At 31.9% G+C, this 23628-nt stretch overlaps 1 protein-coding gene across 2 annotated transcripts in view; it reads left to right on the forward strand.

The window, feature by feature from the left end:
- Window positions 1-23628, forward strand: part of LOC119602114 (unconventional myosin-VIIa) — a 36246-nt gene that overhangs the window by 9177 nt on the left and 3441 nt on the right. Inside the window, exons 2-9 of one of the 2 annotated variants that reach the window (XM_037953460.1) lie at window positions 2986-3258; window positions 3367-4488; window positions 4590-5105; window positions 5985-6845; window positions 15009-15209; window positions 21306-21679; window positions 21744-22350; window positions 22417-22527. In XM_037953460.1, the coding sequence (XP_037809388.1) occupies window positions 2986-3258; window positions 3367-4488; window positions 4590-5105; window positions 5985-6845; window positions 15009-15209; window positions 21306-21679; window positions 21744-22350; window positions 22417-22527 (4065 nt within the window). Of the gene's footprint in view, window positions 1-2985; window positions 3259-3366; window positions 4489-4589; window positions 5106-5984; window positions 7482-15008; window positions 15210-21305; window positions 21680-21743; window positions 22351-22416; window positions 22528-23628 lie in introns of those variants that run through there. The other variant, XM_037953461.1, reaches the window with a different exon arrangement.

Consider the following 23628-nt stretch of genomic DNA (forward strand, 5'->3'; position numbering starts at 1 on the left):
TACTTTAACGCTCATAGAAGACTAAATAATATCAGTACATCGATGAAATTCGAACTAAACTAGTTTTTATTAAAATATGTCCATAATGGATCCAACCCTCCATATAAGGTCGCCTTCAAAAATTACATTAAATGTCATATTTTGCAGCTTAAATTGGTTCCCTTCAGAAAATGACTTTAGCGATACCCGTATGACTACAAATAAAACATATAATAAAATATCTCTACCAAATTGTACGATGATCAGTCCATAATTTTCCCTTATATGGGGTTATAAGATCCCATATAGAACTTTAAGTGACTTTTAGGCTCATAACTGGCTTAAAAGACAAGTATGGCGATAAAATTCCACAAGCCACAATCTTTTGATCAAGTTTTGCACGGATCAGACCATAATTTAACCTATCCTCATATAAGGTCCGTAGACGCAAAAAATTCTTTCAAAAATTATGAAGCTAAAACAAGTAAGAGTGTTATATTCGGTTATGCGGTTATCTTATATACCCACCATCAAATCGTATGCCTTAAAAGAAATACTCCTCTGTAAGCATCAGGGAAATCAGGCTTAAAAACAAAATATTTTTGTCCAATTTTTTAACTATGAACATATATGGGAGGTAGGGTCAATTATGGACTATTTGTCGTAAACTTTGGTAGAAAGATTTCGAGTTTTATAACACTTATAGCGAAAAAGAAGTAGAATTTACTCCATGGAAGTACTGAAAAATACTTAAAGAAGTGATTATTTTAACACAGGCTTGTCATAGGAGGGATGTCCTTTTTATTTGATTCCTAATTCACTACTTCTGAAGTCATTCTCAAGAAGTAATTTTAATGCTCTTTTTTTAATTTATTCGTAAGTGAAATTGTCTTAAATAATATTAACATTAATTAGGGTAATAGAAACATTTAATACAAAAGTCCAAATATAACATTTTTTATCTCACAAAAATATCTTCAACATTGAAAAAAAAATAATTATTTTCGCTTCTTCGAAAGTCATTAAACATCACTTCCTCAGAAGGTAAAAGACTTCAATTAGTGCTACTTTTGAAGTGGTGATAAATGCTATTCTTTTGGAAGTACTTCGTTTTATAGACTTCTGGAGTATAGACCAATCCTCATAAAATTAGGAATAAAGAATAATAATAAAAAACTTTTTATGCCGAGTACAACGATGAAGTACTCGTAATTTTCTCATGGTGGCTTTATATATGAGGGGAAGGTTCAATTGTGGACCGATCATCATAAAATTTTGTAATGTGATTTCCAATAATATAAAACTTGTTTATGCCAAAATTTATCGTTTTTTTTTTTTTTTTTTTTTTTTTTTTTTTTTTTTTTTTTTTGAGCCAGTAATTATCGCTCAAGTAAATTTCTCAAGGGAACCTTATATGGGGATATTTTTAAGTCAGTAATGAGCATTTAAATCATTTTTTGATAGGGACCTTATGTGAGGGGTTGGTTCAATTATGGACCGATCCACATAAAATTTGGTAAAGAAATTTTGATGCATATAAAACTTAATTATGCGGAATTTCATCGCTGTACTCGTATTTTTAAGTCAGTAATGAACGATAAAGTCATTATCTGAAGGGAACCTTATATAGGGGGTAGGGTCAATTATGGACCGATCCCGATAAAATTTGGTAAAAAGATTTTGGTTTACAGCCGATTACAGCGAATGAGCGTTGAAGTCGTTTTCTGAAGGTAACCTTATATGGCGGGTAGGGTCAATTATGGACCGATTCCCATAAAATTTTGTAGAAAGATTTTGGCTTAAACAAAACTTATTTATGTTGAATTTCATCCCTATATTCGTATTTGTAAGCCGGTAATGAGTCATTTTCTGAAAGGGGACCTTATATGGGGGGTAGGGTCCATTATGGACCGATTGTATGGGTGCTATGCGAAATCGTGGACCGTTATTTCCCTATTTGCAATACCTAACAAACCTTATCTATAAGGAATATTTGTAGAAAATGTTAACTCTCTAGCTCTTTCCGTTCGAACCCTATCGTGCTTTCAACAGATAGACGGACGGACGGAGATGGCTAGATCGTCTTAGAATTTAATAAGGACCCAGAATATATGTACTTTTGCGGTTCTACGACTAATATTTCAATGTGTTACAATCGGAGTGACAAAATCAATATACTCCCCATCTTTTTTGATAAATTGTTATGAATAAGTTTGTCAACACCAGTCTTGTTTTTAGAAGAGATCTTTCCATGAGGACTTAAATCAATATTATTTTCTTAGAAAATATAATATAAGTTCAATCCTATAATAATACAGTTGTTCTGAAACGATTTCTTTTGGCACTAACCGATTTTCTGGAAGAGTTTTATACCGGGACAATTGTCATATATTGCTCGTTTTAAAGAGAAAGTGATAAAGAAATTTAAGTTATTATTAATGTTTATTTTCATGGCGAAGATAATTATAAGTCAATTATGAATGTTGAAGTCAATTTCAGATTTCCAAATATTGCCCATTTTTAAAACCAAACAAACCTTATCAATGTTAGTGAAATATTTCAAGTTGCACCTACTGCATATTTAGTTTCAAAAACTAAAATCTTGATAAGATTTTAAGCATTTCCAAGTAACATTGATTTAAACGATTAAAAGTAGCGGTCAATTTTCAATGGACTTTATTTTGAAAGCATGCACAATTTGTGATAATATAAAGACTTTGATCTGTTCAAAATTTTGTCAAAGATTTATAGTACACATATGTTCATTAGTCAGCCTGATAGCAAAATAAATATTCATTCTCGATTATTTTTGCTAAATTATAAAAAAATGCAATAATAAACCTACAAGACCTATGTGGAAATTGAAATTTTGCTAGTTATAGGAATTTATCATATTTACTTTCTATATACAGGAAATTTTTTATCCAAAATTTTACCTTTATTGATTGCACAAATTATTGTTTAAATTAGTAAATAATTTGATTATTTTTTATGGCTTTATTACAGGGTGAATATGTATGGGTGAAACCCCAACCCCAGCAAATAAATGAAATCGAATTTGCGGTACCTTTTGGGGCTCGTATAGTGCGCACCGATAAGACGCGAACTTTGATTTGTGACGATGACAACAAACAGTATTGGGTGGATAATAATGACATTGTCAAGGCCATGCATTTGACATCACAAACGGGCGTCGAAGATATGATAACACTTGGTGATCTGCAGGAATATACAATATTAAGGAATCTAGAGATAAGATATCGTGAGAAAAAGATTTATGTAAGTATAAGAAAGATGTAGATAAAAAACAAGACATGGTCAAGCATTTTTCCCTTGATGACTTTTAAACCTAACCTAACCTATGTCAAAATTATATATTTCTTTTAGACCTATACCGGTTCCATGTTAGTGGCCGTTAATCCCTACCAAGTCTTACCCATCTACACGAATAAAGAAATAACCGAATATCGGGGCAAGAAAATCAATGACTTACCGCCACATATCTTTGCCATTAGTGACAATGCTTTCCAGGAGATGAATCGCGATAAAGCCAATCAATGTATAGTTATAAGTGGAGAATCTGGGGCTGGTAAAACAGAAAGTACAAAACTGATACTACAATATTTGGCAGCGATAAGTGGTAAACATTCTTGGATTGAACAACAGATTATCGAGGCTAATCCCATAATGGAAGCCTTTGGTAATGCCAAAACTGTACGCAATGACAATTCCTCACGTTTTGGCAAATACATAGATATACGTTTCACCGAGGCGGGCAATATACAGGGTTCAAAAATAGAGCAATATCTGCTGGAGAAATCACGTATTGTTTCGCAAAGTCAAGATGAAAGAAATTATCATATATTCTATTGCATGTTGGCGGGTCTATCTGCAGAAGAGAGAAAACGTTTGGAACTTACCGAAACCTCACCCACCAAATATCACTATTTAGCTCAAGGAGGTTGCACTACACTTAAGGGGAAAAACGACATGAAAGATTTTGCTGACATAAGATCGGCCATGCAGGTTCTTTCCTTTAAACCGGAAGAAGTTTGGAATATTTTCACCATGCTGGCGGCCATTTTACATTTGGGAAACTTACATTTTAAAGCAACAGAAGTACAAAATATGGAAGCTGCTGAGGTCAATGATAACACTAATGCTAATAGAATATCTTCCTTATTGGGCGTAACAAAAGAGGCCTTATGTACCGCTTTAGTACAAAAGACCATTTTGGTGCACGGTGAACATGTTGTGACGCCCCTCTCCAAAGAATCGGCTTTAGAAGGCAGAGATGCTTTTGTCAAGTCTCTATATGGCAGCATATTTGTCAGGATAGTTCAGCGTATAAATGAAACAATAGACAAGGATCCGGGTAAAACTATGAATTCTATAGGAGTTTTGGATATATTTGGTTTTGAAAATTTCACCGACAATAGTTTTGAACAATTGTGCATAAACTATGCCAATGAAAACTTGCAACAATTCTTTGTGAAACATATATTCAAGGTAAATTTTAAAAAAAATTTTATTTAAAAAAAATAATTCTCAAAAGTTGCTCTGGAATTTATCTCTAATCAATAATTGTCCCTACTCTTCTCCCTTTCCAGATGGAACAACAAGAATATCAAAATGAAAACATCAACTGGCAGCATATTGAGTTCCAAGACAATCAAGAAATACTCGATTTAATTGGCATGAAATCGGTTAACATTATGTCTCTCATCGATGAAGAATCTAAATTCCCCAAAGGTTCCGATCAAACCCTGCTCGAAAAACTTCATGTACAACATGGCACACGTTCGATTTATGTTAAACCTAAATCTTCGCAGGATTCTAAATTCGGTATACGTCATTATGCTGGCATAGTTATGTATAATCCTCATGGTTTTCTCGAAAAGAATCGTGATTCGTTTAGCATGGATTTGGGTGATATGATACAGAAGTCAAAGAATAAATTTTTGAAGGATATTTTCCCTCAGACTCCCAAACATGATACGATGAAAAAACAGTTGACTTTATCGGTGAAATTTCGTAATTCTTTGGATTTATTGATGAAAACTTTGGCGGCGGCTCATCCGTTTTTCATTAGATGCATTAAGCCGAATGAGAATAAGCAGGCAAATGTAAGTATTATTATAGATAAAAATAAGTTTTGTAATTTTATATATGAATTTAAAGGGCATTAAGCAAATTTATAATATAGAATAGCTACACTGAATTTATGATTGCGAGAATAATCCGAGAATTAAATCTCAAGACTCCTAATAATAATGATGAAATTTCTTCTCAACTACATTAACTCTCCGGAGTTACCATTAACTGAATATTCAAAATGCTCCCATAAAGGGAGTACAGTTTCCCTTCATAATTTCGTTGACTATATGATTCCTATGGCCCCCGTGTGAACCGTCCGGTACATCTAGTAAATCTGATCATATTTGCTAGTGACACATCTCTGAGGCAGTCTAGATCATGGAAAGAAGCTCTACCAAGATATAGTAGTCTAATTGTTGTACCGATTTCTCCTCCTCATTCAAACAACTTCTACAATAAGTACAACGTCGTTAACCCATACGTCCCGACATGTGTCCAATCATACAGTGCCCAGTGATTACACCAGTACGAAGCCTAATCGAATTCTTACTATGTAAAAGAAAGAAAGGTCTAGTCTTATCCTCTGTCAGAATGGTCCAGATCCATCTGGATATTATACAAGAGATGAATATCTCAAGATCACAAGATCGTTTAGGCAAGTTTAGAATAAATATCGGCCCTGAGCTCTCTTTTATACATTCCTACATTTCTGCACTCATATATATAGAAACTGAGCACTCTTTCTTACCCTTCTGCATATGTAAACTCTACAGAGAAAATAAATTGAGAAATTAATTGTCCCCGCAGCTCTCTCTAGATTTCTCCAAACAAAGTTAAAACGTTCAAATAACTTGATTAATATTATTTGTTCATTTAAATTAACGGATTTCCAATTCTCTTAATTTCAGCAATTCGACAAAGAACTATGCATACGACAACTTCGTTACTCTGGCATGATGGAAACTGCTCGCATACGACGAGCTGGCTATCCAATACGTCACACATACAAAGAGTTCGTAGAACGTTACCGACTCCTAATGCCAAGTGTAGGCCCAATAGATAAAATCAATTGTCGTCAAGTGGCCCAGGAAATATGTAAGAACATTTTACCCGTTAAAAGTGATTATCAATTTGGCAAAACAAAAGTCTTCTTAAAAGACAACGATGATGTTTTCCTAGAAGAAGAACGTTCAGCTGTTATACTCAAATCTATAATAACCATACAAAAAGGTTTTCGTAAGATACTCTTTAAACGTTTCCTTGAGAAACATCGTAAAGCTATAGTGGTGATACAGAAAACATGGCGTGGTTATAGAGAACGTAAGAATTATGTTGTTATGCAGAGAGGATTCCATCGTTTGGCAGCCTCTATAGCTTCTAGAGATTTAACTTATCGTTTTACTCTAATGAGAACACGCATAAGACTTTTGCAAGCACACTGTAGAGGTTATTTGGTGAGAAAAGAATTTAGAGCCAAATATGCTTTACGTTTAGCTAAAGTAAGAGAATTAAGGCTCTTGAGAAGCCAAGAAGAAGAACAGTATCGTAAAGCTAAAGAACGCAATTGGAAGGAACATGCCGAAGAGAATTACCAGAAACGTTTAAGAGGTATTGATCCTTTGATTAAAACCACACCCACCACCCCAGCCGTTGTAGTTCAAACTAATGGTTATGCCAAACAGGAAGAATTCAATACAGATAATTACATTGATGTGGAATCATCGAAAAAAGTGGTCGACGATGTATTTGGTTTTCTGGATGAGGCTGATGTAAGTGGACCGGTAGGTCCGAATGTTAGAGAAAAATCTCTTATGTTTGAACAAGAATTGCGTAAAAATAAGTTTATACCCAGCAAATTGTTGTCAAGACCCGTAAATTATTATGAATCGACGGCATCGCCTGTGCCACCGCCCCGTAAATACGTGAATCAAACCCGTTTGTAAATACACACTCACACTCAAGACTAATAAATTGAAATTATTAAATTTCCCCACCTAATTTATCTCTCTCTAACTGTTTTGCATACATTTCCATTAGAAATACTTTAAAACCATTTCCTTTAACCACACCCCACCCCCACCTTATGCCACCGCATTAACCCATTCTCATTATTTATTTTACCGATTTTTTTGTTCTTTATCTAAACTCAAAAATATGTAGACGTTTAAAAGGCTAAAGTTATCATTTCATTTACGTTGCGTGACGTTCCTTTCGCCGTTATTAGTTCTAATTAATTTATTGATAAGCATTCTTTATATTTAAAATTGTACAAATATTTATTTTAATTATTACGTGAATTTTATTTAATCTTGTTATTTGTCGTTTATTTATTTTCCTAGTTGAAAATTGTTGTATATTTTTTATGTAAATAAATTTATTTTTCGTTGTCCATGACATTTCAATTATAAAGTGGTTTTTATTTATTTCCTCAAATCATACATTTTATTTGTTTCTTAAGGTACGTTTATACTGATCAAATAAATTGCGAATAATGCGTGATTTTAAAAAAACTCAGAAGATCACGCTCTAAGATTGCTTGATCTTACAAAAGTCATATGAAAAAATTGGCCTTAATTGAGGGTAACTCATATTGCGTTAAATATTTGATCCGTATAAACGAACCCTACATACTTACATGGTTTTGGGAGCATTTGGTGTGCTTGGCTCAAGTATTTGATTGGTATTTTATTGGTTAAGGAAAACATATTATATAAAATTATTAAGATAAACATAAGTTATTATATTAAGTAAACAAAGTACGATCCAATATATCGAATCTTAAGAAGATTGATAACGAAATACACGTATCGTTTTGAAAGATATTATTTGACTGGTCAGGGAATATAACATCAGGAAATATGGCTTAAATCAATTGAGGACCGGGCTCTTTTAACAAAATATTTATTTTTCCTAAAGGAAACCATCCATAGGGGCTAGGATCAGTTAAATTCAGAATGAAGAATTATGTTTCTAAACTTTTTTATACATAATAATTTATTGAATCCTACTCATCAAATTAACTGAAGATTACCTTATATAAGGTTTATTGACCGATCCTCATAACATTTTGTTGACCGATTTTGGTTCATATAAAACTTATTTACATCGAATATCATCGCTGTACGTGCATTTTTATTCCAGTAATGAGCGTTGAAGTAATTTTCTGAGGAGGGCCTTATATTGGGGGAAGGGTCAATCATATGCCGATTCTTATAAAAGTCAGTAGAAATTTACTTAAGTCGAATTTCATAGCTTTACTCGTACTTTTAAGCCAGTAATGAGCGTTAAAGTCAAGAAACTTACTTATGTCGAATTTCATCGATATACTCGTATTTTTAAGCGAGTAATGAGCGAAAAGTATTTTTCTAAAGGGGACCTTATATGGCGGGAAAGGTCAATTATGGACCGATTTCGGTAGAGAGAATTTGGCTCGGTAGAATTTTACTTGTGTCGAATTTCATCGCAATATTCACAATTTTATACCAGTAATGTGCGTTATAGTCATTTCCTGAAGTGGACCTTATATGAAAGGTAGGGTCAATTATGGACCGAACCTTATAAAATTTGGTAGAGATATTTTGGCTCATATGAAACTTATTCATGTTGAATTTCATCGGTATAAACGTACTTTTAAAACAATTATGTCCGTTAAAGCACTTTTTCTGGGGTCCACTTGTATGGGGGCTATCCGAAAACGTGGACCGATATTGTGCATTTTCAATACCAAACAAACCTTATTCATAGGAAAAATGTATGCAAAACTTCAACTGTTTAGCTCCTCTCGTATGATCCCTATCGTGATTTCAATTGACAGACGGATGGACATGGTTAGATCGAATTAGAATTTAATAAGGAATCAGAATATATATACTTTAGGTCCATGACCAATATTTCGATGTGTTACAAACGGAAAGACAAAATCAATATAATTTTTTGATGGTGGGTATAATTATAGTTGGGTATTGTCATATCATATTCTACTCCAAGGGCTTTAGAGTTAGGGTAGCACTTATGATAGACCGATCCTCATAGAATTTCTTAGAGTGTTTATAGTTGTTATATGGAAATGTTTTAAAAATGTCAGTTTATACACAAATTATTTACCTAAATTGTCATGGCGATACTCATATGTATGTTAGCAACGTTATAGTATTTTGTTTGGGGGTAGCGTTATATGGGCTTATATGGTGGGTGCTAAGATTAATATTGGACCGATCCGATTTCGCGTGTGAACAAGAAATATTCGTGTCAAATTTTATCAATATAAATATTTATTAATTACTGAGTTGTGTATATACATTTAAGTGATTTTCCGAAGTGGCACTTATGTATATGGCTTGACCAATTATGGACAGATATGGAAATATTATGGGTGTATAGAAAACAAAAAGTATGATTTCAGTATATGGCAGCTATGACGTTTGTAATACATCGAAAAAATTATCATATGTTCTATACAAGCACTGATGACCCTTGTAATGATAGGGACCCCATACAAAGTCCTCTTTAGAAAATTACTTGAATGTCCACAATTCACTTATAAATACTAATATAATCTCATTTTATACACATAACCTGTCTAAGGTATCATTGGTCTGCCACGGACCACAATACTTTCATAATTGTTAATTTGTAACTTAGTTATACCATTATAATCGATCTAGTATAGAACTGCGCTATTCTCTTAGTTGGTGTATGAATCATGTGGTCGGGCATAACCGATAATTCATTTTTTCCTTATTAGTCAAATACATAAATATTTCCATTCGCATATAAAAATATATGTAAATAGACATTAACGCACCTCTTTCATATCATATGTCAACATCTGTTTCAGACATCTGTCTGGAATTTTTTCGTATTATATTATGTTATCTATAATAGGCTTTTACGTCTATTAATGTACTTAACATTTTTTATATAGATACAGACTTTTTAAATCAAGACGTGATAATTATGAATATCATTTTAAAACATCGTTTGAAAATACTTATTAGATTTTAATGAAATTGTTAAAAATTTCATAATATAATTAAATTTCTATTATTACCAAATCCAAAAAATCAATATTTACAAATGATTAATAATAATAACAAAGTACAAATATTATTAATGAGTAATTGTTTTCGTGTACATACTTTATCAGCCAACTTTAACATGATAGTTTGAATATTTCTTTGTTTTTCTTTTCATTGTGGGCTCGAAAATCATTTCTAATCGTTAAAGTGTAATTCTAGGAATTAAGGAATAATTGTGTATGGTTTTTATGTTTAAACAGAAAAAAAGTTAATTGGATTTATTGCTATTGGGGGGAATTATTTTAATTAAAAGAAATTTGACAGTTAATTACAAATATTGGCAAATATTTAAAAAATCTTCTTTTTTAATAGATTTTGGTGAAATTTTTTACAAAATTTTTGCAAACAGAAATAAATTAGATAATTTACTTATAAAATGGTTCGGTTTGTTTAAAGTTTAATGAACAAATCAAAACAAAAACTGTCTTTGTATTGATTTTGACATTCCGTTTGTAATACATCAAACATACATATATTATGTATATATACTTATGTATATTAGGGTGGCCATTCTGAATTTCTCAAAATGGTTGTTCTGAAGTGAATATTAGGTAAACTGGGTCAAAAAATTAAAGGGAATCAGCAGCAATCAAATAAAATGTGCAAATAAAAGTACAAAAAACAAATTAATACTTCTATATCATATTACAAGAAAGCCATTACTAGACTCCTTATTAGTAATGCATACGGTATGTAGTTGACATTGAAAAGTAAGCTGTTTAGTAAGTTTATACAAGTCATAACCAGGTTTTTGCTGGATATCAATGAAAAGCTTATGAAATTTGCGTCTATTTCGATGAACTTATTCATAAACAAATTTGAATTTTATAAACGGTTTATAAAATATGATACCATACATGTCTACATTACTATACCCTTTACCTTCGTGAGAAGGGTATATCTATGTCTGTCATTCCTTTAGTAATTTCTACAACATATGTAATTTTCCAAACCTATAAAGTATACATATATATTCTAAATCCTTTTATCTAACGGAATCTATAAAGCCATATCCGTCTGTATGTCCATCCGTCCGTATGTCTGCCCTTTTGTTGACATCAATTTTCTGAAGACCCCAAATATATTCGGGATCAAAATCTTCAATAATTCTGTCAGACATGCTTTCGCAGCAAAATCCGTTCATAAATAGAGGGTATTTGAACAAAAATCTTTGCATGCTTTGACCAGAAAAGCAACAACAACATTGTTTATTGAAGGAAAAATGTATGTTTGGATGTGTGTTGGTTTTATTGCTTTGCGTATTTAGTTTTCTTAAAGTTTTGTTTTATTTGGCGTGAATTGTTGTTGTTTTTTGGTTTGTTATTGCTAAGATAATGATTTATAAAATTAATCTTTTTATATCCTTTTACCTTTTTATAAGTTTGTCATTCCGTATGTAACACCAAGAAATATTCCTCTTAAACCCAACAAAGTATATATCATATGTATATTCTGGGTCCTTACGAAATTCGTCGATTTAGCTATGTCCATCTGTATATCTGTGTAAAACACGCTCACGTTAAAACTAATCACAGGAAATCAAACAAATTAACCAAAAATATTTGTTATTGTTCTAAGCAGTTTGGTATTGAAAATCAGCAAAATCTGTTCACGAATTAAAAAGTTATAAGTAAAAATTTCAGACTACCTCGAAAAAAATTAGGTTTTTTTTCGCAATTCTTAAGTAGTTTTCTCAGAAACTACCAAAGATATTTCGTTGAATTTTGTCACACATTACTTTTTTTAGGGATCAAGTATGTTCAAAATCGTAACAATTGATCCAATATTTCCCATATCCACCATATATCCACTATAGTCTAGTCTATAGTCAAGTCTATGGTCTAGTCTATAGTCTAGTCTATAGTCTAGTCTATAGTCTAGTCTATAGTCTAGTCTATAGTCTAGTCTATAGTCTAGTCTATAGTCTAGTCTATAGTCTAGTCTATAGTCTTGTCTATAGTCTAGTCTATAGTCTAGTCTATAGTCTAGTCTATAGTCTAGTCTATAGTCTAGTCTATAGTCTAGTCTATAGTCTAGTCTATAGTCTAGTCTATAGTCTAGTCTATAGTCTAGTCTATAGTCTAGTCTATAGTCTAGTCTATAGTCTAGTCTATAGTCTAGTCTATAGTCTAGTCTATAGTCTAGTCTATAGTCTAGTCTATAGTCTAGTCTATAGTCTAGTCTATAGTCTAGTCTATAGTCTAGTCTATAGTCTAGTCTATAGTCTAGTCTATAGTCTAGTCTATAGTCTAGTCTATAGTCTAGTCTATAGTCTAGTCTATAGTCTAGTCTATAGTCTAGTCTATAGTCTAGTCTATAGTAGTCTATAGTCTAGTCTATAGTCTAGTCTATAGTCTAGTCATAGTCTAGTCTAATAGTCTAGTCTATAGTCTAGTCTATAGTCTAGTCTATAGTCTAGTCTATAGTCTAGTCTATAGTCTAGTCTATAGTCTAGTCTATAGTCTAGTCTATAGTCTAGTCTATAGTCTAGTCTATAGTCTAGTCTATAGTCTAGTCTATAGTCTAGTCTATAGTCTAGTCTATAGTCTAGTCTATAGTCTAGTCTATGTCTAGTCTAGGTAGTCTATAGTCTAGTCTATAGTCTAGTCTATAGTCTAGTCTATAGTCTAGTCTATAGTCTAGTCTATGGTCTAGTCTATAGTCTAGTCTATAGTCTAGTCTATAGTCTAGTCTATAGTCTAGTCTATAGTCTAGTCTATAGTCTAAGGAAATTCACGGAAATTAGTTTATCTTTAATAACTCCCTCAAATATCTCGGTATGAACACAAAACTTTGTACATGTAAATATGAACAGAAATCATACTATCAATGTAGATCTGTATCGGTCCACAATTGGTCATAGCCACATAAGGTCCACTACCGAAAATCACTTAAATGCACATATTTCATTGATAAATAAAGCTCTTGTGATAAAATTCGACACAAATAGGTTTTGTGTATATATAAATCATTCTACCAATTTTTTTCCGGATTAGTCCGTGATTTGCAATAACTCCCATATAAGGTCCATTTCCGAAAATCAGTTAAACGCATATATATGTTTCAATAATAGAGCTATCGACTTGAATAAATATATTCTATATGCATATCAATCATTCTACCGAATTTTTAGCCGGATCGGTCCATAATTGATCACTACTCCCGTATAAGGACTATTTTTTTACAATGTAGTTCATTAAAAATATCGACGTCGCAGTAAAACTCGACTGGAATATGGTTTGTAAATATTCAAATCATTTCTCTAAATTGTTTGGCATTGGCAAGATCGGCCCATAATAAGTCATAGCACCCGTACAAGGTTCACATCTGAAAATCACTTAATATAAATTTTTCTGGACCTAATAAAAATTAGTTCCACATATGCATAAATGTTAGTACCCTCATTACGGAACCAAACTTTTGTCGAGTTATCTAAAAATTGGATAGTAAAAAGTAGCTTGCCGGTGGAGGGTATTTAAGATTATAGCACTCTAACTTGTTTGGAACTCATTATGTTGAAGGTTATATTAGTTTAGGCAAAGGTGAATGTAGAATTCCATCATGTCTTTACAAATAATATGGACAACATCACAAAAATCTCAAAAAAGGACCTTTTCTTCCTTTGGCCCAGCTCACCAAATATTGATAAAGGGTATATCTTAGAATGAACTAGATTTCCTTTTTTGTGCGGAACATCCACAACTTCCATACCGTAATTAAATCTTCTAGCCCTCGGAGTAGTGCTCACTTACAAATATGTTAATTATGAAGTATGAATGTACAGTTAAGTACAACTAACAAAGTAGAAAGTAGGATCCACTTCGCTTAAACATTGCTTAATATGTACTTAACCGCTTAGACGTCATAATTCCACTTTTATGTTCTAAATTGTTTATACCTATTATTTACTTACCCCTTCTCATAATGATGTAATTAAAATTCATTTTCCAGGTTTTTACAAAAACTATGAACCATTTTTTTATTTTATTAATTAATTTTCTTTTTAATGAAATACTTACCTTTAAACTAATTTCCCTACTAGTTGTAGTATCTGCTCTTGCTACCAACCACTCCAACGACTTTTAATATTTAACTAAATTAAACAGTTAAAAACGCAAAAATTAAACCTCAATATTTAGTAAAATTCACTAAAATAACGCACATAAATATTAGCTTATCAATTTTTCAAATAAATAAGTCTCAAAGCTTTTTTTGTTCACATTTTTTTTAACATGTTAACTTATCATCATTCATTAATTCACACATTCATACAACAACAACAACAGAAAACACATTTGTTTATTAATAATTTATTCTACCACCCAACAGAGTATTAATTTATTTATACCTTCATTTATGGTTTCTTTTGACTTAATAATGCCTAGAAATACACAAACATTTAAACAAAATTTATTGCCTCAACTTGAATTTGTTCTTATCAGATGATTTTCAGTTCTTTTTTCTTTCAACGAAATAATTTACAATCTGTTATTAAACTACTGCTGAAATTTGAAAAAAAAATCAACAACAATAACAACAGAACACAACAGCAATCAAAAAAGAGTTGTGTATTAAATTTATGATCGCAGTAGAAAACATTTTTTATAAATTTAAAGATTATGAGCTGTCGCAGACAATTGAAATGTATTTAAATTAAATTATTTAAAAAAGGTGTAACAGAGTGTTGCCACAGGATTTCAAAATTTTTTGAAAAAGTTTTGAAATCTAAAGTCATCTTCAATTGATGTATACTTTATACTTTATATACCGATTACTTGTTCAAATATAAATTAATTTTTTACCTAATTCTAAAATAAATAATCTTTTTAACATTATTTTCCTAAAATCCCTTAGCCCTCCAAAAAGTCCATTTCAACTGGTGGCACTATACGTCTACCCAAATCAAAAGTGCCCAGCATTGATGCCTCCGAATATGGTTTTGCCAAATTTGCTGCCACCTACTTCAATTCGGGTGTAACAGGTCAATATAGTAAAAGACCCTTGAAAAAATCTTTACTCGATCATGATTTGCCTCTAGATGAAATAGCCGCTCAGGTAAGTGCGTTTGCTGTGAATCATATCCATATATTTATTATTATCTAAAGTTTTATACACTTAAGAATACTACAAAATACATTTTGATTACTAGTTTAGTATTAAGTACTTTCGACTAATATACTTCAGTTGGATTGTTTCTATTGCTATATGTAGTATATTGCTGATTTCCCGTGAATTGAAAAACTTATTACCTTTCTGTTAAGCACTAAAATGTCAGATAAGTGAATGGATTGATTGACTCACGCTCAAGTGATCGTGCGTTTTATAAGAAAGTGGGGAAAAGTTGATATTGGGGGGTTTACTTTTTAATAAATACTAGCGTACATAAAGCGGACCTAGTCGAAACTAAATAAAAAATCAGATTATAGAAATATTTATGCATATGTAAAATAAGTAGTGTTTAAAAGTGAATTGTGGACATTTCTGAAGGGATCTTTATCTGAGATCTAAGGTCAAATGAGGCCTGATCATTTCGAAACTCGGCTAGGTCACCAAAGATTGTATAAAACTTAGTGCGAAACCTTTTCATCGTAAAATGTCGTAAAATAAAGGACCGATTTCAACCATTTTCAAAAGGATTCGTCCTTGGAGCAAAAAAATGTCAATGTCCCAATTTTAATCCAATTATCTTGAAAATTACAACTCAGTAAATGATTTTAAGTCGATTGGTATACTTTAAAGTGCACAAAGCACAATCCCAATATATCCTCCCCACTAAAGTGGAAAAAATAATATAAATCGTCAAAACCAGCTGACATGTTCGTGCACCGCTTGTGACCAGCGTTGCCACTTTGGTCCAATTGGACCAAAATTGGTAGTTTCAAATCTCTGAAATGACTTTTGGTAGTTTGGTTGGTAGGTTTAAATTTTGCTCCAAATTTGGTAGGATGAGATAATTTTGATCTCATGCATATGAATTTATAAACATTTCTGACGTTGTAATGGCAAAGTACACAGAAAAAATTATCAGTAGTTTATTTTCAATTAACATGTTTTTCTCTTTCTTTAGTTTTAATTTAAGCAATTTTTTATTTGTCTTAATTATCTCGTTGTTTAAAACCTAAGTTTACAAATTTGATTAAATTTTTAATTGATTCAATTAGTTTTTTAATTGATTGAAAAAAATTTTCTGGCCAACTTTTCTATTTTAGTTTTTTTTTTAATATTTCAATTTGATTTCTTATGCTAACAATGTTTATAATTCCTAAATAGTCAATACGATTTTAGGCAAATAATATTCAAGTTTCCTGACAATTTATAAAACACTTTATATGTTCAAATTTGATAATAAAGTGATATTTTTTGTAAATGCTCAACGCATTGTTAAAGGTCAAGCATTCCTTTTACATTGTGAGTAATCAGTTAATAATTTGATTGTTTTAATCATCAACTTAATTGGTTTTTAATACATTTTCTACCAAACAAACTAATTCATTTGATTAATAAATTAATAAAAATTAGAATTTATTTTTATTAAATATTTAATTTATACAATTAATGAATTAATCAATTTTAAATTTTTTCTCAATTATTGATATTAATTGTTCTGATTAATTCGTTATTTGGAAAAAAAAGTATTTTTTTACAAATTTGATAATTGATATCATCATTTTGGTGATAGGTGCAAAACTTGCTTGATACAATTATTTTCAAAATTGAAACATATTTTTAGTTTTTTCTGTGTAATAAGAATCTATATAATTAATAGGCAAGACGATTTTTTGTGACCCCTTTTACTCTTACAGTATACATCTGATCTTGGCAAAAAATATATCATTTTAAAGGTATTTGTTCACAGATGTGCACAATATATATATTAATGAGATCGGTTCAGAATTTTAGGAGCTATAAACGTTTAAAGTAGTTACTAATACATAGAAACAATAGTCACACGTACGTATTCTTGAAATTAAAAACAAACACACAAAGCAAGAAACAAAAGTAAACAACATGGATTTTTGAAAAAAGAGAGGAGAGTGCAGAAACGTTTAACATCTCTGTTGCTGTTTTCTTTTTGTATTTTGCATGATATTTTGATTTTGTTGTTTTTAATAAGATTTTTGTAAACAAATAAGTATGTAAACAGGCTCAGGCAATGCGAAAATAGGATTTTATTGTTTTATATTTTTGTGCTAAATTGTGAATGAGATAATGATCAATTTTGTTATAACATCGTTACGATTGTTACCAAATCGAATATTTTTATAAGAAGTAGGACTTCAGTTTTATATTCAGAGTTTTCGATTGAAGGTTTTTCGTTATTTAAACTTTTCAAAATAATTAAATTGAAGGACTTTCCTGAGGAAACAACGAACTGGGAATATAAAAACATGTGTAAATAATGCTTGGGGACACCTCAAGATATGCCAAAAAATGTACTGATATTGGTGTTTGATCTGGAAAAGTATTGGTAGGACATCAGTACCGGAATTCAGTAATATCGTAAAGTAATGACAAATATCGGTTACATTAACGAATTTTCAATTCCCTAACTTTTTAACGACTGTAGAATATTTTAAAGACAAAGATCGGAAAACTATAAGAATGTCAAAAGTTATGTATTGAAATATTTTTAAATTATAAAATTATTAACGTGAACTTTTTATTGTTCGTTACACTGCCGATGCTTTTCGATTATGTTTAACGAAAAAAATCGGTGAAATAAAATACTTAATTGCGATACATAATTATTAGTTTTGATTGATTTGGAAGATTTAAATGATGGATTAACGAATTGATTCAGTGTCAGTAAGTAATAAAAAAAGCCTGTAAAAAGCTTATATGCAGGTTTAGCACAGCGAGGATTTGATGATATTCTTCTTTTTTGGGTTATTCTAACCAATTAGGAAATAGTAGTGTAAAGTGAAAACTGTAAGTTGAATAGGTGATGGTTATATGCTATATAAAAATAGATAAAACTGCTAGATGAAACTGCTAAATATAAATCATGTCTTTTGGGATAAAGAGTGTTTAACCGTACTTAGCAATTTATCGTTTATTTAATAAATGTAGGTCTGCTGAAGTCTTTGTCGAGTGTTATAAGGGAGAATTTATACAGCATATACTTGATGGAAGGACTACTAATGACATCCAAATAAAATTTATTTATAATTAGATAAGACATTATTTATTTTAAATAATTTTATTGTTTTGACAAATTATTTAGAACATTTCCACTCTGTATTTTGAACAGCTAACATATCTTTAATGGTGTGTACTGTAGAGTAATCCAGCATTGTGAACGTAGCGTAAAAATGTAGGGGATAATAAGTCAATAGAAGAAATGTTCGTTATTTATTATTTTTAAAATAGTTGAAATACTTTTGTAAAACAAGTTTTATAACTAATTTTGACAATTGATTTCCTTTTTTTCCAGCATAAGTTCTGGTCGAATTTCGACCGCTGGGCGAACTCTAGTTTTAATAAATACGTCAATCTTAAGTTTATCCTTGTTAAGTTTATATTGTTTGTTCTAAGAAAATATTTCTATGTATTTCAACATTTCTGATTCATGAATGTTAAGTTAGTTAGTTTGAAATGAGGATGTTACATAAAATCCGAAGGAATACATCTAGGCCTACATCGGTCCCGTTGTGAACTTCCTAACCAATGCCTCAGGTGGGAATCGAACGCACGGCGTCAGGTCTGAATATAACAATAACCACTAACCTACTGGAGGCCACACTAATTCATTTTTTTCTAAGAAGCTAGATTCATGAATATATAATTTGGTGGGTCTACTACCTTACAAACGGAATCACAAAATGAATATACCCCAATCTTTTTTATGGGTATAAAAATATTAGGGGTATATTGATTTTGTGATTCCGTTTGTAAGTAAACTGTTAAAACAGTTTTTTAAGAACCGAAATGTCGATTGGTCCACAATTGATCCTATTACAGCCATATAGCCCCTTCTACGAAAAATAATTGTAGTATCAATAAATAGCAAATTAGTTAACCGTAGTATAATAAAAGGATTTATCCATAAAGTCCTCAATTTATACGATAGATGCTGATGGATATACATATATGATTCGTCATAGCCGAATATAATACTATTACTATTTTCTCGGGAATGATTTTGGTATAAAATTTGTCGAAAACAGCAATTATGTATTTCATAACTATATAGTACCAAAGTAATTGGAAATTTTGTCTAATTACGTAAAAGTAAACCATTGATTCTTTGGAACAAGTCATTGTATGATATTACATATTAGTTTTAAAGATAATGAAACTCTAAACAGAAGCAATTCTCCCTAAGGAAAAATTTGGTAGTTTTTAGAAAGTTTTGGTAGTTTTTTGTCGGAACTTTGGTAAGAAAAACAAATTGTGTGTGGCAATGCTGCTTGTGACTGAAAATACAGAGACAAAACAGCACTAGATATGTAATGCACTCCACTCTCTTGTATGTACACTGATATAGGAAGCATATGGTTTAGAGTTCCTTTGTTAAAACAAGAATATTTTATCTTTTAGCTTAAAGGGGTCATAAATTGCTCTTAGATTAAACATGAAACATGGGGCAAGAATGTCAAAGTGCTTAAAGTGAACACCTGCCTTATTTCACGGTTTCCCGTTTTCATCCATTGGGTAGACTTGAGAACGGTGTACCACTCGCCCCCTAATGACTTCGATGAAGAACTCTCAGGTGGCAATTTTCCAGTCCATGTACAAGCACTTTGCTGAATTACTCGAGTTCTCTTGCCAAGTGATCACGTTGCCAGCCGACAGGAAGCAACAATACTAGCCCCACAGGCGGAGTAGTGCCGGTTGAATCTGAAAATTGGGGTTAACGAAACTCCAACAGACGCACCCGATAAATCCATAATCTCGATGTAACATCGAGATGGACCATTAGGTATAAGCGTTGTCATGAGGGACGCCGTAGCATCCTTTAACGATCCGCACAGGCAGATTTCTTGCCCCTTAGTCGCACAGAACCATGGAGTTCTGTTTTTTTCTATTAATGAAAAACTCAAATTATATACTTCATAGTCGAGATAAGGTCGCGAAATTTTATTTAGAATCTGTTTATTTATCTCGAAGTCCAGATTTCTAAACGCATCGTTTAAGAACTAAACTCTTCCCGAACACTTTCTAAAAGGAGCATTTACGGAACATTACGCTTCCATAAGACTTTAGAGCCCAAAATATTAATAAGTTATTTCATAACAAGTTCAGGAAGATGCGATCTCAGTCTACACAGATGTTTCAAAAATTTTCAAGGGTATTAGTTTGGTGTTCATCAGATTACATATACAGGGCCGCCAGAAGAATGAAATATTGAGACGTGACTAAAAATACTTATGTAAAAGTCTTAAATCTATCAATGATCTTAAGCTCTAACATTATAATGTCGAAATGCCTTCTTAATTATAATCATTCCCCAACTCATCTCAAACAAAACATTGTCAAATTGAAATGGGTTCTAATGGGCCCGAACTTAGGTGTTTTACTACTAACATTTGGAGAACATTCAACATTATCTTTCACGGAAAGTAGAAAGCTTCTTACATATCAGATCTTAAGGGCTACCGACGTAATTGTATATAGAATCGGAATAAAAAAGCAGATCAAAACTTAATTTAAGTATCTGTTATGATTAATTATCGTTAATGAATGTAATCAATTTCATAATATCTACCAAAATATCACTTCAAAAACCCGAAGTAACTAGAATCTCTGAAGTTCAGTCTCGGGTGACTAACCTTGTCCGTCATTTGTCGGTTGAAAACACGATAGGACACACATTGCAGGAGCTAGAGGACTTTTCAAAATTATTATTACAAACAAAGTTTGTTTGGTATCAAAAATGGGAAATGTCGGTCCACGATTTCATTTAGAACCGTTACAAGTGGTTCCCACTGAATGCGATTAAAAAAGTCAATAAAATTAAACCCAAATCGTGATTCTGAACATTGTCACAAAGATTTCTTCTTCGAAATTCACCAGTTATACAAATTATGTAGAGTTCCGACCATAATTGACATGAAACCCCATAGAAGGGCATCTTAAAAAAATTACTCTGATATTCATATTAATAATGATATACATACAAAATATTAATTAATATTAATCTACTTTCAGTCAATATGGATAATAATACTTCGTTTTATGGGCGATATGGCTGAGGCCAAATACGCTGACGAAGATGACGATACACAAAAATTTGGCACTGTCAAGTCGAGTGTCATGCAAAGATTAACACAAACTCTATCACGGTCAACCGTTCAAAGTAAAGAATTTCAGGAGGCCTTAGCAGCCATGGGTGAGATGGATCAGCAAAGAAAACTTATACGTAAAACTTTGAAAAGAAAAACCAAACTACCAGATATATTACGCAAGGCCTTAGATAATTCAGATGAAATTGAATACTATCAGCAAGTGTTAAATACCAGAATGAGTAATTTGGACAAATTACATTTTGTAATAGGACATGGTATATTGAAACCGAATTTGAGGTAAGTGTTAATGCTTAAAATAATTATAAGAATTATGTATAAATTAAAAACTTCAACTTTATAGAGATGAAATTTTATCGCAAATTTGCAAACAACTAAGCAACAATCCCTATCGTACTTCCTTTGCCAAAGGCTGGATTTTACTTTCGCTCTGCATTGGTTGCTTTCCGCCTAGTTCTCGATTTGAGCCCTATTTAAGGTGCTTTCTGCAACATGGCCCCGAATTGTATGGTTCCTATTGTGAAAATCGTTTAAATCGTACTCTCAAAAATGGTTCACGTACTCAACCTCCCTCCTGGTTGGAGTTGCAATCAACACGCAATAAAACACCCATAACATTGGAAATTCTTCTCATGGATGGTGGTGTGAAAAAATTACAAATAGATTCAGCTTCCACAGCTAAAGAAGCCGTACAACAATTGTCCGAGAATATGGGTTTAATCGATTTCTTTGGTTTTTCTCTGGTCATATCGATCTATGATAAAATCATGTCTTTGGGCAATGGCAGTGAACATATTATGGATGCCATTTCAAATTGTGAACAATATGCCAAGGAACAGGGCTACAATGAGCGCAAAGCACCGTGGAAAATGTATTTGCGCAAGGAAATGTTTAGCACTTGGTATGATCCAAGTCAGGATCAGCTGGCGACGCATTTAATTTATAAACAGGTTATGTGAAGAGATTTGTAAAATTAAATGGAAATTTATTATTGATTATTGATTTAATTTTTACAGATTTGTCGAGGTCTTAACTATGGTGAATACCGTTGTCGTACAGAGAAAGATGTGGCCATGATTTGTGCTTTGCAATATTATGCCGAACATGGAGGAGAAATGAAAGATGAAGTGAGTGATTAAGAAAAACATACTGCTGGGTATTTCCTTAACGATTTTTAAGTGGAATACGGCTTTAAGAGAAGATACTATTTTTATAGGTTTACCTCATAATAGTTAGGATAGGTTACGTGGGATGCTCGCAAATTAGCGAGTTCATACATAAGGGAGAACGGTTTCCCTCCATAATTTCATGGACTTTATGATTCATGTGGTCCTCGTAAGAACCTGTACTTCTACTTCCCGGTACTTCTAGTAAATCTGATCATACTTGCTACTCATAAAAAAGAGCTCCTCCAATATATAGTAGTTTGTGTTTTTGTAAAGCTGGGAAGTCACATAGAAGGTATTGTATCGATTTCTTCCCTTTTGCGCAAGAGTTATGTTTAGGAATGACACTTTGGTTGCGCATTCATCAAATATTTCATTTCCCCGGATGCCCTCATGTCCTGGGTTCATATCAACTCAACATGATGCGGATTCTTCTCGGGGCTGTATCGATAACATATATCTCTGCATGTATCGCATAATCGAAGAGACAACAGAAGGTCTAGTCTTTGATTTATCAAACCCAAAGGTTTTCTTATATATAGAAGGCACGTTTCCAAGAGAGCTGAGAGTCTAAAATTACGATTAGATACTTGGCTTCATTTGAGGTATTCACAAAGGAACCATCCAATCGTGGAGATCTGGATTCTGGGATTTTATACATCCTGCTGAAAAGAGCCAGTTTGGTTTTGGCAGGATTGACAGTTTTGATCTGTTTCCGATCTTTGAACACCCATAAATTATGTTCATTTGTATTGTTTCAGATATATTTCTACTCGCTCATGACAATATTCAGAAGATATTCATTCAGGACAATGTATGTAATATGATTATTCTTTTGGAGAACATGGCAAAGCATTCATTTGGAATCCATTAGGCCTATTGTGATATGCTTCAAATAAATCCTTCCCAAGAAGGACCCCTACTGTGGTCGCTAAGAGAATCAATAAGTGAGATATTATTGAGATTATTTTTCATCTAATTAACTTCTTTAGAATCTGTTTGTTGGGTAGTCCAAGTATATACCACAGGTCATACAATCATTAAGTTCTTAATTAGTACGTA

The sequence above is a fragment of the Lucilia sericata genome, unplaced genomic scaffold (genome assembly GCF_015586225.1).
Source record: "Lucilia sericata isolate MDLA Ls3-8-SP2 unplaced genomic scaffold, ASM1558622v1 Contig000209F_arrow, whole genome shotgun sequence".
Classification (NCBI taxonomy): Eukaryota; Metazoa; Arthropoda; class Insecta; order Diptera; family Calliphoridae; genus Lucilia; species Lucilia sericata.